The sequence below is a fragment of the Anomaloglossus baeobatrachus genome, chromosome 3, assembly GCF_048569485.1.
Source record: "Anomaloglossus baeobatrachus isolate aAnoBae1 chromosome 3, aAnoBae1.hap1, whole genome shotgun sequence".
Lineage (NCBI taxonomy): Eukaryota > Metazoa > Chordata > Amphibia > Anura > Aromobatidae > Anomaloglossus > Anomaloglossus baeobatrachus.
This window is the reverse complement of record NC_134355.1, coordinates 571,657,214-571,672,041: the sequence shown is the minus strand read 5'-3', so window position 1 is coordinate 571,672,041 and position 14,828 is coordinate 571,657,214. Positions and strand designations below refer to the sequence as shown.

Genomic DNA, 14,828 nt, shown 5'->3' with positions numbered 1-14,828 from the left:
TTATTTCGTCATTTAAATATTGAACATGGAAGAGGCAAATAAAAGGGGGAGACAGGAAGCACAAAGCGACATGTTTTGAATGCAATACAGCGTTATTTATCAAGCCATGATACATAATCATGAATGAATGGTGAGCTGGCAATATTTTCTCCTTTGTTTGTGTACTACATTGATAATCTGTTGATAAAATTGTGATTTTATCAAAACTAAAGCAAGCGGCCTAAAAGAGGTATATCACTAGAATCAGGATCTCAGTCCCTACATCATACTGCTCTCTGATTAGATAGAAAAGAATCTTTATTGTCGCCTTTTTAGAGGACACATGAAACAGTGATATAAAATGAATGTTACATCTGCAGCTTCACAATGCTGGCGATTTCACCAAAGCGTCTCAATATCTACAATCCGTCATTGCACGCAGTATAATCGAGATTCTGCCCACATAGCACTGTACCTGCCGGAAGGAATGTCCCATACAGATACTGTGTGATCAAAGGAGCCTGTGATCAGTCGGTCGCCGCTTGTGTTAAATGATAAAGAAATTATTTCTGCAGAGTGTCCCTGGAGAGGAAAAAATGAACAGAACCAAATATTAAAAGAGCTGTGCAGAAAAGTGATATATTAATGCTAAGCAAAGGCGGCAGCTCCGTGATGAAGCATTTATATAGTACACATATGAAATGCTCGGAGGTGACCTTTTTCATTGATTTGTGGTTACCCCCGCAGTGCGTCCTCATAACAAACGTGGAATTGTTAGTCAGTGTGAATGCATTAGAAAAGCAGTGCTCGTTCCTAATAATATCCTGGAGATTGCACATTGGTATCCCCCTATTCTGCGCACAGGTATAAACAATATGTGGATTCTGGTTTAGTAACAATGTTAACATGCTAGGTATTCACGATCTATCCAAAATGTTATTTTGCATATAGCGGATTTGTTCTGGTGCTAAATATGGAGGTGGAGAGGACATCAGCACTCCGCACCTTCCCAAATGTCACTCTACAGCTGAAATCAATGTTTGGAGATAGGATGTATGGTTTTTATATATACTTCATGTCTCTGTTTTAGGCCTTCTTCACACTACTGTATTTCCGGTTTGTGTGACATCTTTTTTTTTCATGGATGCCACACGAACCCATTAAAACCTATGGTGATCTTCACATATCCGAGTTTTCCCACAAACCGTGTGTCCGTATAAACCACGCAGAGACATGTATGTTTCTTTCCGGCAGCACAGGGCTAATGAGTTAGTGAAAAACACATACAGCGTATGGATGGCATAGATGTGCTGTACGTGTTTAAAGGGGCATTCCCATCTCCGAGATCCTATCCCAGTATGTAGTGTAGCGCCCCTGAACCCATCAGGGCACTACTAGGTACTGCATCCTGACAAAGATGCAGGGCCACCCCCAGGGACCTGGAAGACTAGTGCCGGTACCACCAAAACACATAACATCCCCAGTGCACACTCCCAATTAGAGGTGAATGACTAGTCCCGGACCCAATGGATGGCCACCCAGAGGTGGAGCCAGTCCAGTCCACTAGCCGACAACCCGGTGGGAGGGGACAGAGACAGAACGACAGGAGAGTCTGGTAGTGACAGTTGAAGGGGACGGACATGTCTCCAGACGGGGTTGTGTAGCAGTGACCTAGGTGGCATAGCGAGTGGTTGCCAGGGAGGGTACAGCCAGGTACCCCTGGAACCAGAGCACCGATGGGGAACAGGGCCCTAGGTCAGGTGACAGCTTCAGGCAACCTGACAAACACCTGCACAGTGAAAGGACCTTCACGGACCTCACTGACCCAAAGAATCCGGGGGCACCATCAGTAAAGATTGAGCCAGGGACCGGAACAGAACACCGACCCTACAGGATTCGCACTGCCCGCCATACTGCCGACAGACAGTTAGGGACCCACAACCACTCCAAGCTACGGGGTCCCACCAACCAGTGAGAGGTGGCGGGGAAAGAGACTACCAGATCACCAAACCGGCACTGGGACAAAAAGGGACCAGAGGTCTGCACCAGCCGTCCTCAGGGCCACAGTTCAACATCACTGTGAGTAAACACAAGTTGCACTGCATTCCCCAACGTGTGGTCTCCCTTCTTTCTGTGCCGGATCCCAACATTCACTCCCTGGGCCCGGCCCTGCTTGCGGAGGGCCTACCATCCAGGCTGCCAGCACCACCACCCCCAGCGGTAACCGACTGTGCAGCAGCGGTTTCATCACCATAACCGCAACCCACAAGTGGCATCACAATATGAACGCTTTCATCTCCCCTGTATATAATCCCTTTTAAAAAACGTACCCAGGGTCACGGAACCAGGCATCGGCCGTTACACAACCGTAACACAGTATCCCCGTAGATATACGGCCCGGGACCGAGTACCCCATAGCCCTGGGTGACACAGTAGTAGGTGTAATAATAATAATAATAGCAAATATCTCCAATTACAAATGTAGTATAGTTCTCCTGATTCACTATGTCACTTACCTCAGGTGCAGGGCACTGCAGGACCTAAGCATCCATGGTTACGACCACTAGCAACTGTCACTATATGTGCAGTCATAACCATAGATACCTAAGCTGCAATGCTCTGCACATGAGGTAAGAGACATGGCTATATCTCAAGAACTATACTACATTTCTAATTGGTGGTATTTGCTAATATTATAACTACGCCTACTAGATATTGGTAATGATCTTGGAAATGGGAATACCCCTTTAGCATTTAAAGTATAGGAGATGCTTTGGAAGATTTATATCTTTAGCCATACTGGAAAAACACGGATGGCATACAGACTGAAAACACTGATGACAGCTGTACCAGTTTTTCATGTACCATGGGATGGTGTTGTATTGTCCACAACGTGGAAAAAGGTGGTCATGGCAAAAAGTATGCCAGTGTACCAGCCATATTGGTAGATTAGCCACCGAACCACAGCTCTGTGAACCTCCTCCTTCCCGCTGGTGCTTCTTCTGATTATTATGCATCAATGATAACATCACACTGAGCAAATCAGTGGTGGCTTCAGGGATACTGGTAAGGATGAGGTTCACAGGGATCTGATCTGTGATCCCAAGACCTGTTAGTGGCTGCTTTGCATTAGAAAATAGCTCACTTCTTGTTGACATCTATGGGATTTAAAGAAAAATCGGATTATGACATTTTCAGTCGTAGTGAAGCTCATGGCACTGGTGAGAAATTTGGTAAACAAGTGTCAAGGATGGTTACAGATATTACCTCTAAGGGGTACTTTGCACGCTGCGACATCGCAAGCCGATTGTAGCGATGTCGAGCGTGATAGTCCGCGCCCCCGTCGCAAATACGATATCCTATGATCGCTGCCGTAGTGAACATTATCGCTACGGCAGCTTCACACACACTCACCTGCCCTGCGACGTCGCTCTGGCCGGCGACCCGCCTCCTTCCTAAGGAGGCGGGTCGTGCGGCGTCACAGCGACGTCACATGGCAGGCGGTCAATAGAAGCGGAGGGGCGGAGATGAGCGGGACGTAAACATCAAGCCCACCTCTTTCCTTCCGCACTGCAGACGGGATGCAGGTAAGGAGAAGTTCCTCGCTCCTGCGGCTTCATACACAGCGATGTGTGCTGCCACAGGAACGAGGAACAACATCGGACCTGTCGCTGCAGCGAAATTATGGAAATGACCGACACTACACAGATTACCGATTTACAACGCTTTTGCGATCGTTTACCGGTGCTTCTAGGCTTTACACGTTGCAACGTCGTTACCAGCGCTGGATGTGCGTCACTTTCGATTTGACCCCGACAAGAGTGATGTCACAACGTGCAAAGTACCCCTTACACTCTAACCTACAATGCATTTATGGCACATACCTTATGGATAAAATAGTGACTGCTTCAGATGGGAATACCCCAGTAACTTCTCCTTCTACAATTTCCTAATATTTTACATAAAATATATCCAACCCAAATTGTTGGAGCTCGGAGAATACATTGTGATTACTCCACATAACCATTGATACTTTCAGTGGAAGGAATGTAAATGTATAACCCCAGAGTACAGCGTCTACACAGCCTGCTACAGAGCTAATGTCACAAATCTGCAAAACTAGCCTGTGCTGCCACGTTACAGTGTCCATAAAGTAACAGAGGAAACACGAGCATGAAGTTTAATTGCTCTTCTGGACCAAGTACTTGACACAAAAGAAGACGATGTAAAAGAAAAATATTTCAGGCGATCATCTCTGCCGTCACATAGAGGCAAGTGCATGTCCAGCTGGAAACCTTCACCTAAATAACACTGCAGGGGAGAACAGAAGTAAGAGAGTTGTTTTTATGCTGCTATAATGGAAGTTGTATATAATGAAAACTGCCCTGTAGTCTGGAAATAACAACTACTACTTGTACTACATGTTCTGCTCTATAAAACACTATACGAGTCCAACAGGACCATTATGTGCCAGGAAATAAGGTTGTCTGCTCGCTATGAACTTACACTTAGGGTGAGCACCTCTTCTCCGCTCTTTATATCCCATAGTTTCGCTGTAGTGTCCATGCTTCCAGTTGCTACTAGGGTACTTTGAGGGTTAAATGCAAGACAAACCTGGAAAAAGGAAAGTTTTACATCAAGGGATATTCTGAACAGATAAAATATAAAGCAGTGATGTGGCCCCACCCACACCTATTGCCAATCCACATTATACGCATATATAGCCTGGGTCTCAGCGTCCCATACACGGTAAGTTTTTTAACTGCATGAGAGGACACACACAAGCTAGGGACCCCAACGTAGAGAAATACTTTGGCGTAGTGTTGGGGCTCTATTGCATTGATCAATTCAGTAGCTAAATTTCTCTTTATTCATATGTTCATGGCAGTAATGCAGATTCCATTTTTCACATTTTCACTCTTACATATAGCTATTGGATTTTTCATGTCAGTATTCACACAGCAGTTTCTGCTTTTCATATATTCCCCTTACATAGTCACTGGTGTGCATACCTTCTCTCCATATAGTGTAGATTTTTTAGGTTTTTGCACCCAGTTCAGACTCAGAATGGTGTGCCAGACGTTATTTCTTGATTACCCTGGAAAAATGGCACCAAATAGTAGTGAGGAGGTGATGACTGGACGCATTGCCTGCAACGCAGAGGGATGCTCTGCCAACACCTCCAACGAGGGACGCCCCGCCTATGAGGGACGCTCTGCCAGCACCGCCAAGAAGGGACGGTCCGCCTATGAGGGACGCTCTGCCAGCAACACAAACAGGATACGCCCTGGCTATGAGGGACTCTCTTCCAGCACCGCCAATGAGGGAAACCCCGCCTACGAGGGATGCTTCGCTGGCACCACCTACAAGGGACACTCCACCTATGAGGGACTCTTAGCCAGTAATCCCCACAAGGGACATTTTACCAGCACGTTTCATGGAGGATACTTTGGCAGCATAGATTACAAGGGATGCTCAGTTTGCACTGCTTTTACCAGATGCTTTGCTGATGCTGTTGATATTTTGATCATCCAAAATGTGATCTCTGTCTATTGTAGATATGTTTCATAATGTCATTCTTCCAATGTGATTAGTAATACATGAATGTATCAGGAGATAGTTCCCACCTATGTTTTCAATTAAGGCTAAGTTTACACACTGCATTTTGTTGACGCTGCGTTTTTGGCCGCTAAAAACGCACAAAAACGCACCCGCATCAAAAAAAACGCGGCAAAAATGCATGCGTTTTTACCGCGATTTGGTGCATTTTTGGCTGCGTTTTTGATCTCTGCGTTTTGCTGCGTTTTTCCAATGCATTGCATGGGGGGAAAACGCAGAAAAACGCAGGAAAGAATTGACATGTCCATTTTTTTTTAAGCTCAAAAACGCAGCTTAAAAAAACAGTAGTGTGCGGACAGCAAAAATGAAAACTCATAGACTTTGCTGGGGAAGCAAAGTCATGCAGTTTTGAGGCCAAAAACGCACCCGAAAAACGAGCAAAAACGCCGCGGAAAAACGCACTGTGCGCACATAGCCTTATTGTGTAACTGTAACATCTACTGTTTACTTAAATGGACAATAGCCGGCATAAATATGTGTGTCATGGTTTCTCAGTATTGAGCCTGAAGAAGAGACCTGAATAATCTCTAAAGCTTGCTATTATTACCATCTTTTCAGTTAGCCATTAAAAGGTATCAACCACTGAGGACTTCAGTTCTTTTAAACAATTTTTTATCAGAGAAACCGAAAACGAGGTGTGCTACACCATGTATCAGTGTAATATGCCACTGCACTTATACGCTGTGGGGCCATCAACAAACAAAACCAGAATGCAAGCATAAGGCACAGATACACTGTAGCGTGTGAACAGTAAGGCTACGTGCCCACGTTACGCATTTGCATGCAGTTACGCTGCGATCTGCACTACAGCGTAACTGTATGCGTCCTGCGTCCCCAGCACAATCTATGAAGATTGTGCATAATCCATGCCCACGTTGCGTTTTTAAAACGCAGCGATTTGCATGCTGCCAAATCCCTGTGTTCTAAAAAGCAACATGTCACTTCTTTTGTGCGCTTTACATGCTGTCTCCATTCTGTCTATAGGGAGAGGCAGCATTCAGAGCGCACGAAATCTGCAGTCACCAAAGTTTCAGAACATAGCTTTTCAGCTGCCCTCTGAAGCGGACATGCAGTGACTTTACGCTGCGGTGCAGAGCGCACACACATGGGCACATAGCCTAACAACACAAGTAAAAAACATAAGCTACTTACTTAACACTATATTGATCAAAAAGGCGTACATGCCATCCCACCGCGTCAAGGTGTCCCCCATCAGGATGGTCCCATGTCTAGTAACCTAACTCACCAAGTGCCAACTAGGCCTCAAGTGGACCAGGGGCAGAGCAGGACCAAGGCCTGACCATATTGGGGCTAGTCTGTGGAAAGCTGTATATAAAATGAAGCACAGTGAAAGGGGTGGGGCACTGCCCAATTCTACAAAAAATTAAAGAGAAACCATAAACTAGGACTGGCACCCGTGCAGAATTACTTATTTAGCCTTTCACAACAGGCTCAGATACAGACAGGCACTGATCCTGTTCTGCCCCATCCACATGATCCCTGGTTGGCACCTAGCGAAATAGGTTACCATAGCTAGGGACCATCCTGATGGGGTACAGCTTGTAGCGGGGGGATGGATTCTACGCCTTTTTTATCGAAATGGTGTTAATTAAATGTTCTATTTTTTTTACTGCAGTATGTCTGCGCCTTATGCTTTAATTCAGATTTTGCTTGTTGATGGCCACAGCGAATTAGTCCACTTGCCTATTACACTGATATTTACCCGGTGACGGTCCTCGTTTTTGGTTTCCGTTTAGTTTTTTTGTACTCAGTACAAGTGGAGCGTGGCCCCTCTTTGGACCATGCCTAATTATATATTCAGCCTTCCACAGGCAGGCCCTGCTCCTGCTCCCGTTCACTTGAGGCCTCATTGGCACAAGGCGAGGCGGATTACAACAGTCAGGGCCATATTAATGGGGCACACCATATTATGGTGGGATGGGTTCAACACCTTTTTGATGAAAATGGTGTTACCCAAATACCCTATTTTTTTTCCTTGTGTTGTCACTGTTCACACACTGCAGTGTGCCTGTGGCTTATGCTTTTATTCAGGCTATGGTTTCACGGTCAGCACATTCACAATCTATAAAACATATAAAGTATTTGATATACTGTACAAAAATATATCTGTTATTTCAAATCTTCTCTGTTACTACAGATGACAAGTATTCAGTTGTCTGAAGTACAATAGTCTGTGACAAGTTTTACACAATGAAAACAAAGAAAAATGAAAGAGCTGTCACACGCCTGGTAATAACTTTTTTGTACTTAAAGGGGACTTGTCATGTGAAAAAATGCTATTAGCCTGTATATATGGGGTTAATCGGAGGGTTAATAGTGTTTGAAACCTGCCTGGCGCCTGCACATTAAACCCAGCTGTTAGGAGGAATATAACTTTTTCCTCCCAGCAGCGTTAGGGTGTCAGTCGTCGGGTCAGTACTGATGCGGGTTCAGCCATTGCTCTAAGAAGGAGAGCAGCGGCTGTGACCACCCCCCACACTGACTGACAGCTGGTGCTAATGATCATCAGTTGTCAATTAGTGTGAGGGGCGCAGTTACACCTCTCAATTTATATAGCAGTGACGGAACCTGGGCCAGCGCGTCCACAAGGAATGAACCCAATCACTGCTGGGAGGATTAAAATTATTTGCCTCCTGACAGCGAAGTTCAAAGTGCAGGTGCCGGGCAGGTTCCAAACACTATTAACCTGCAGATTAACTCCATGTCTACAGGATAATAGCATTTTCACATGTGATAGGTTCCCTTTAATTTAAAAAAATCATCATTAAAATGTTTAATAATGTGATGATACCTAGAGTGGGAGAGAATCCAGAAAATTAAATGAGCACACCATGGCATACACCTACTTGCCTTACCACTCTCTGCTGCCTTGCTGATGTCATACCCATGTGACCAGAAGGGACGGGGCATCAGCCAACATAGCTGATACTGGGAAGCACATTATTTTCTGTTGGCTGAGGCCCCACCCACCCCTTCTGGTCACATGGGTATGACATCAGCAAGGTCCTTCTAGCCACCTTGATTTACACAACCATTAGCAAAACGATTTTATAATGGAAGTAGCATAAATGAATAAGAGAAAGGGATGATGAATAGGCAAGGGGGCGGGACTCACTAACAACCCCCCCCCCCCAGTTATCAACTGCTGCCAATCAAAAAGCTGCTCATTTCACAAACTTTACTTGCCGGTGTTTAAAAAACTACACATCCGCTCTCACAACTAAAGGTATGAATAAGATCAGCATGATAGCACCAGTATAGCACTGGCAAAATCCTGGTGATTGGTGCGCTTTAAGAAATCTCATTCACTTTGCTGGTATAGTAAAACGCTGCATATTTTCCGATCCAAATCTGTACAAAAAAATGCAATGAAAACATAACGTGCGTGCATACCCTTATTGACACAAAACTCTATGGATCTTGCATGAGAAGAATAAAATAATATTACACTCATTTTCCACCCTCTGCTCCAGCATTAGCCATTAAGCCCAATACCATTTCCCTATGAATTAGCAAAAAGGATGGGTTCTTAATTAACCAGATGAATACTAACGTAGTGATAACTAAGTTTAAATAGAGATAAATCAGAGGTATATAAAATAGAATTGCTCTACTCTATATCTAAAATAATAGGATTATCTGCAGTGCACATTTTTTTAGGACAGTCTGGACCAGGCTTCTAATAGGAAAAGACAGCATTGGGTCACTTTCTGGGATTCTTGATGTAGTTTTGCTAATATATGTATCTTATCTGCTGCAGCTAGGCTAGTCCTTTCACTGATAAGCTTTGCATGACTGCCTACAACACTGATTGACAGCTTTCTGTGTTCACTGTGCATAGGCAGAAAAACCTGGTGACAAATTTTCTTTAATTATTTATCAGGCATAGCTCTGCACATTTTATTGCGCCTGTACTTATAGTATTGCAGCTGAATCCCATTAATTTAAACAGAACTGAGCTGCACAGGTGCTAGAAAATGTACCAAATTGTGCTCAATAACAAAAAGGGCAGCAGCCCCTTTAATCAGTTAATTAATCAGACCCCCTCCAATTAAATATTGATGTTCTACCATTAGTATAATCCATCAATATCAAAGTCTTTAAGAACCCCATCAAATCAGAGGTAACATGCCCTAGTTGTTTGTTATACAATACTTTTGCTTGTTTGGTTTTGCTTTATTGTACTTTTTATACTTGCTGGAAAATAAAAACAGTTTAAACCAATCAGAGGTAACATTTAAGAAAAATTCCAGTTACAATTCAACTTTATACAATAATTATTCTGCACTGACACTTACAGAAAGTTCATTAGTTTTACAAAGTAACAACGCATTATACTTTAAAGGGAACCTGTCAGCACATTTTTACATGTGAAGTTAGGCTATGTGCGCACGTGTGCGCTCTGCACCGCACAGAAAAAGTGCGCTTCAGAGCGCAGCTGAACAGCTGCGTTCTGAAGCGCATGGTGCCGGCAGAGAACGTGCGCTCTGCATGCTGCCTCTCCCTATAGACAGCATGCAAACCGCACGGAAGAAGTGACATGTCACTTCTTAGAACGCAGCGATTCGGGCAGCAGCCGAATCGCTGCGTTCTAATATGCCACGTGCGCACGGCTCCTGCACAATCTCCATAGACTGTGCAGGGGACGCAGGACGCATGCAGTTACGCTGCGGTGCAGAACGCAGCGTAACTGCATGCAATACGCACAAGTGCGCACATACCCTAAAGGTATGAATGTATAGAAAATAAATAGAATGTAGGTACCCTATAAAAATGGTAGAAGAGATGTGGGGTGTGTCTATGCACATGGACTGTTTCTTCTAAGGGGCACTTTGCACACTACGACATCGCAAGCCGATGCTGCGATGCAGAGCGCGATAGTACCCGCCCCAGTCGCAGCTGCGATATCATGGTGATACCTGCCATAGCGAACATTATCGCTACGGCAGCTTCACATGCACTCACCTGCCCTGCGACGTCGCTCTGGCCGGCGACCCGCCTCCTTATTAAGGGGGCGGGTCGTGGGGCGTCATAGCGACGTCACACGGCAGGCAGCCAATAGAAGCAGATCGACAGAGATGATCGGGACGTAAACATCCCGCCCACCTCCTTCCTTCCGCATAGCCGGCGTGAGCCGCAGGACGCAGGTAAGGTGATGTTCCTCGCTCCTGCGGCTTCACACACAGCAATGTGTGCTACCGCAGGAACGAGGAACAACATCGTAACATCGGTCCTTCCGAAATTATGGAAATGACCGACGCTACACCGATGATACGATTTGGACGTTTTTGTGCTTGTTAATCGTATCAAAAAGGATTTACACGCTACGATATCGACTGCGACGCCGGATGTGCGTCACTTTCGATTTTACCCCACCGACATCGCAGCTGCGATGTCGTAGTGTGCAAAGTCCGCCTAAGGGTTTTAGACAGATTTTTATTTGTCTTGTACAATAGACCTCTTATGACTGGCATATCGCACCTCTACAAAAAAAGGTGCAGGAGGATAAGCACCAACACAACTGTACTACTACTCATAAGGAAAAACCTGCAGACAGGTTCCCTTTAAGTCACACTGCTATAGTAATTAAAAGCAAAACTTAGCAACTGTTCAGAATGTCTGTGTATTTGGGAATTTATACCTAGGCATAGTATAATCAAAAATATATGTGAAAGTAGCAGAAAAGGCAATAGGACTTAATTGTGTGTAACACAAATACGGCTCAGGGGAGCCCGCCAGGCAGCTCAGCAATAAAGGCCAGCTTCACGATTCATTTTGATATACTGACAGATCTCTACATGACGCAAAAGCTTTCTTAAAAAAGGCAAATGTCTTTAAATAGGGAAAGATTATATTGACTCATGAATTTCATGTCGTGTTGATAATACTGATAATAAAAATGTGCCATATATAGAGATGAGCAGCGCTACATGAAGCAGGGCTTATCTGTCCCCCAGGAGGCATGGAGGAAGAAAGGACGGTGGCGAGGAAGAGAGGGCGGTGGCGAGGAAGAGAGGGCGGTGGCGAGGAAGAGAGGGCGGTGGCGAGGAAGAGAGGGTGGTGGCGAGGAAGAGAGGGCGGTGGCGAGGAAGAGAGGCCAGTGGCGAGGAAGAGAGGCCAGTGGCGAGGAAAAAAGGGAGGTGGCGAGGAAAAAAGGGCGGTGGCGAGGAAGAGGGGACGGTGGCGAGGAAGAGGGGACGGTGGCGAGGAAGAGGGGACAGTGGCGAGGAAGAGAGGACGGTGGCGAGGAAGAGAGGGCGGTGGCAAGGAAAGGAGGGCGGTGGTGAGGAAGAGAGGGCAGTGGCGAGAAAGGCAGCTGCTTTATCTTGGAGCACATATAGATTGGCACTGCTGCAGTGATGGGCATTGCACTTAACCCCATTTTTGGGCAATTGTTGAGCTGCATGACGACTGGCTCTTAGGCCTAAGCCACACGGCAAGAAAATCGGTGCGAGTGGAGTGATAAAAAAAAAAATCACATTCCACTCGGACCAATTCTAGCCTGTGTGTCAGAACACATGAGCGATTATTTTCTCAGCCCTAATCGGACCGAGAAACCAATCGCAGCATGCTGTGATTGTAATGCGAGACTCTTTTCTCTCGCACCCATTCAAGTGTATGGGGCGAGAAAAATCACACTGCACTCGCGGTACTCCGGTGTACCGCGCGTGCAGAGCGAGAGCGAGAATCGCAATAGCCAGCTACAGAGGAGAGAGGGAGTGAAATCCATCCCTCCCCTCCTCCGTACCGGCCCGCCCCTCCGCAGCGCTGACCCGCCTCTCCTCAGAGCTGAACCGCCCCCTGCATAGTCGGACCGCAGTAGCAGGGACACTCGCATGACATTCGGCTCCTGCTGTGTTGCCAGCGCGAGCCGAGTGTCATGTGAGCATCGCAGTAGTGCCCCGTGTGGCCCCGGCCTTAAAGTATTTGTACTGCCACTGATAAATATCAATGTTGCAAAAAGGTACATTTAGAGGAACTTACTATTTCTGCAGTGTGTCCCTTGAAGGTGTGATAACACTTGCCAGTCTCTGCACTCCATAACTTGCAGGTCTTGTCAAACGATCCAGTGGCTATTTTATCTCTGTTGAGAAAGTTGAAATTTTACTTTTCCATTTTAGTTTAAAGGGAAACTGTTAACAGGTTTTTGTACCATAAACCTAACAAGTCTATGTTAGGTCACTGTAGTTCAGATTAAATCTATAGCTTCTTTTTTGTAATCCCTCATCCAATTGTTATGTAAATGAGGAGTAAGTGCAGTGCGCTAAACCCTGCACTTACAGCTTTCAGTCTTTTTTCCATCTTTCCCTGCCTACCACCATCTAAACTTCTCTGACTGACAGGGCATTCTTGTCTGAGAGACCTACTTACCCCTTCTGAAAACTTGCACAGGCGCCATTACTCCCTGTGCCAATGTCTTCTGAGAGGCTGGAAGGGAACATGTGTTCAGATGCATAGTCCTGATCTGGCTGCATCGGGACTTAACTGTGCATGCAGTGCTGACGGGAATGACGGCACCTGCGTGAGATTTCTGATGGAGGCAGTAGGTCACTCAGACAATAGGGCACTACTGGACTGTGGCAGGTGATGAAAAATGGAAAAAAAGACAAGGGCTGTAGGTGCAGGGCCAAGCTCACTACACTTGCTTCCCATTTGCACAAAAATTGGGTAAGGAATTGCTTTGGAATGGAAGCAAGGATTACAAAAATTAACCTAATCTGAATTACAGTGACATAACATAGCTGTGTTTGGTTTATGGTACAAAAACCTGTTGACAGGTTTCTTTTAATATCTCATATCCAATTCCCAGATTTGCTGTTTAGTAGATTAGAAACTAGCCCCATTACAATGCAGAGGCGTAGCTTCAAGGGAAGAATCGTGCTACAATTAAAGAGTATAAGCGGTCCCTTGGCAACTATTGAGCTAAGGGGAAGGAATGTCAGTACCACTTGCTTCAGATAATCTGAAATAACAAAGAATTAGAACAAATTTATAAAAAGTCTTAAATAAAATGTTTTGTTACTGCTTTGTTTCTACAGTCCCCATTCACGTTTGTGTTGCCATGGTTACAGACTACTAAGAAACCATGTAGTCAGATTCTGCAATCAAATACTTTTTATCTACCAGTATTTTTATTTTTTTTTTTTAACGATAGAATATATTTTATACCAGAAGCCAGAGACATTTGCGTTCTGCCCCCATGGAGATAAATAGGCTCCTATAGGTGTTGTAGAGACAAAAAGGCAAGACAGGTTTAATCAAGACTTCCCTTGAAGCGCTAAACATTGTTCTATAAAACTGTAACGATATTTAAAATAATCTGAGATTCAAAAATTTGAAAAAAATAAATAAATAAATAAAAACAGAAATAAGCTGGAGAGAAACACACACACACAGAATTGGCCCTTCTCTTACCCATAGGGGTTATTAAACTGGATGGCATAGACAACATTTCGATGTCCTTCCAAGGTATGTAGCTCCTCTCCTGAGGCTGTGTCCCAGACTTTACATGTGCGGTCATAACTGCCAGTAATAAAACTTAAAAAAAAATATATATATATATATATATATATATATATATAAATGATTAAACTATTTTATTTTTTAAATCCTTTATCCACATTATTTCTTTTACATGAATGAGTAGCAACATTTTCAGTGATTTTGTACAACTAGGCTGCTGCAATGTGGTTTTGCCACAACTTCCAATTTCCAACTTTCTAATTACCAAATGACATCTGCAGTCCATATGAGAAATGCTAGTTACACGTAAGGGCTCATTCAGATGTCAGTTTTCCTCATACGAGTCATATCCGTGTTTTCTACTGATAGAACTCGTACCTATTAAAATCTATGCTGTACGATTTTTACACGGACCCATAGAATTGCATTGGCGAGTTTGATCATTTGGATCAATAACAGACAAATAACTATGCTTTTGTGAGGACCATTCAGTCCGAGAAAATAATCGGACATATGAACTACCCCGGAGATTAGGCTACCAGAGGTACGAGTGGGGTCTGTGAGCACTGGTAAGCGGAAAACTGACATCTTAATAAGCCTTGATTCAATTTCCCTGCACTGCAGTAGTAGAGGTCTTCATTACGACCCTCTTTGCACTACAATGGTAGCAATCCCAGGACTTGCAGGTGACCTCAATGTTTACCTCTAGAGAAAAAAAAAAAAATCTAAAAAAATAAGTAGTAATA

General features: G+C 44.6%; 1 protein-coding gene across 1 annotated transcript in view; it reads right to left on the bottom strand.

Moving 5' to 3' along the window:
• Nucleotides 1–14,828, bottom strand: part of DAW1 (dynein assembly factor with WD repeats 1) — a 124,739-nt gene that overhangs the window by 54,849 nt on the left and 55,062 nt on the right. Inside the window, exons 5-8 of the mRNA XM_075338688.1 lie at nucleotides 14,035–14,157; nucleotides 12,604–12,703; nucleotides 4,486–4,593; nucleotides 455–561 (exon numbers count right to left, since the gene is read on the bottom strand). Coding sequence (XP_075194803.1) covers nucleotides 455–561; nucleotides 4,486–4,593; nucleotides 12,604–12,703; nucleotides 14,035–14,157 — 438 coding nt within the window. The remainder of the gene's footprint in view (nucleotides 1–454; nucleotides 562–4,485; nucleotides 4,594–12,603; nucleotides 12,704–14,034; nucleotides 14,158–14,828) is intronic.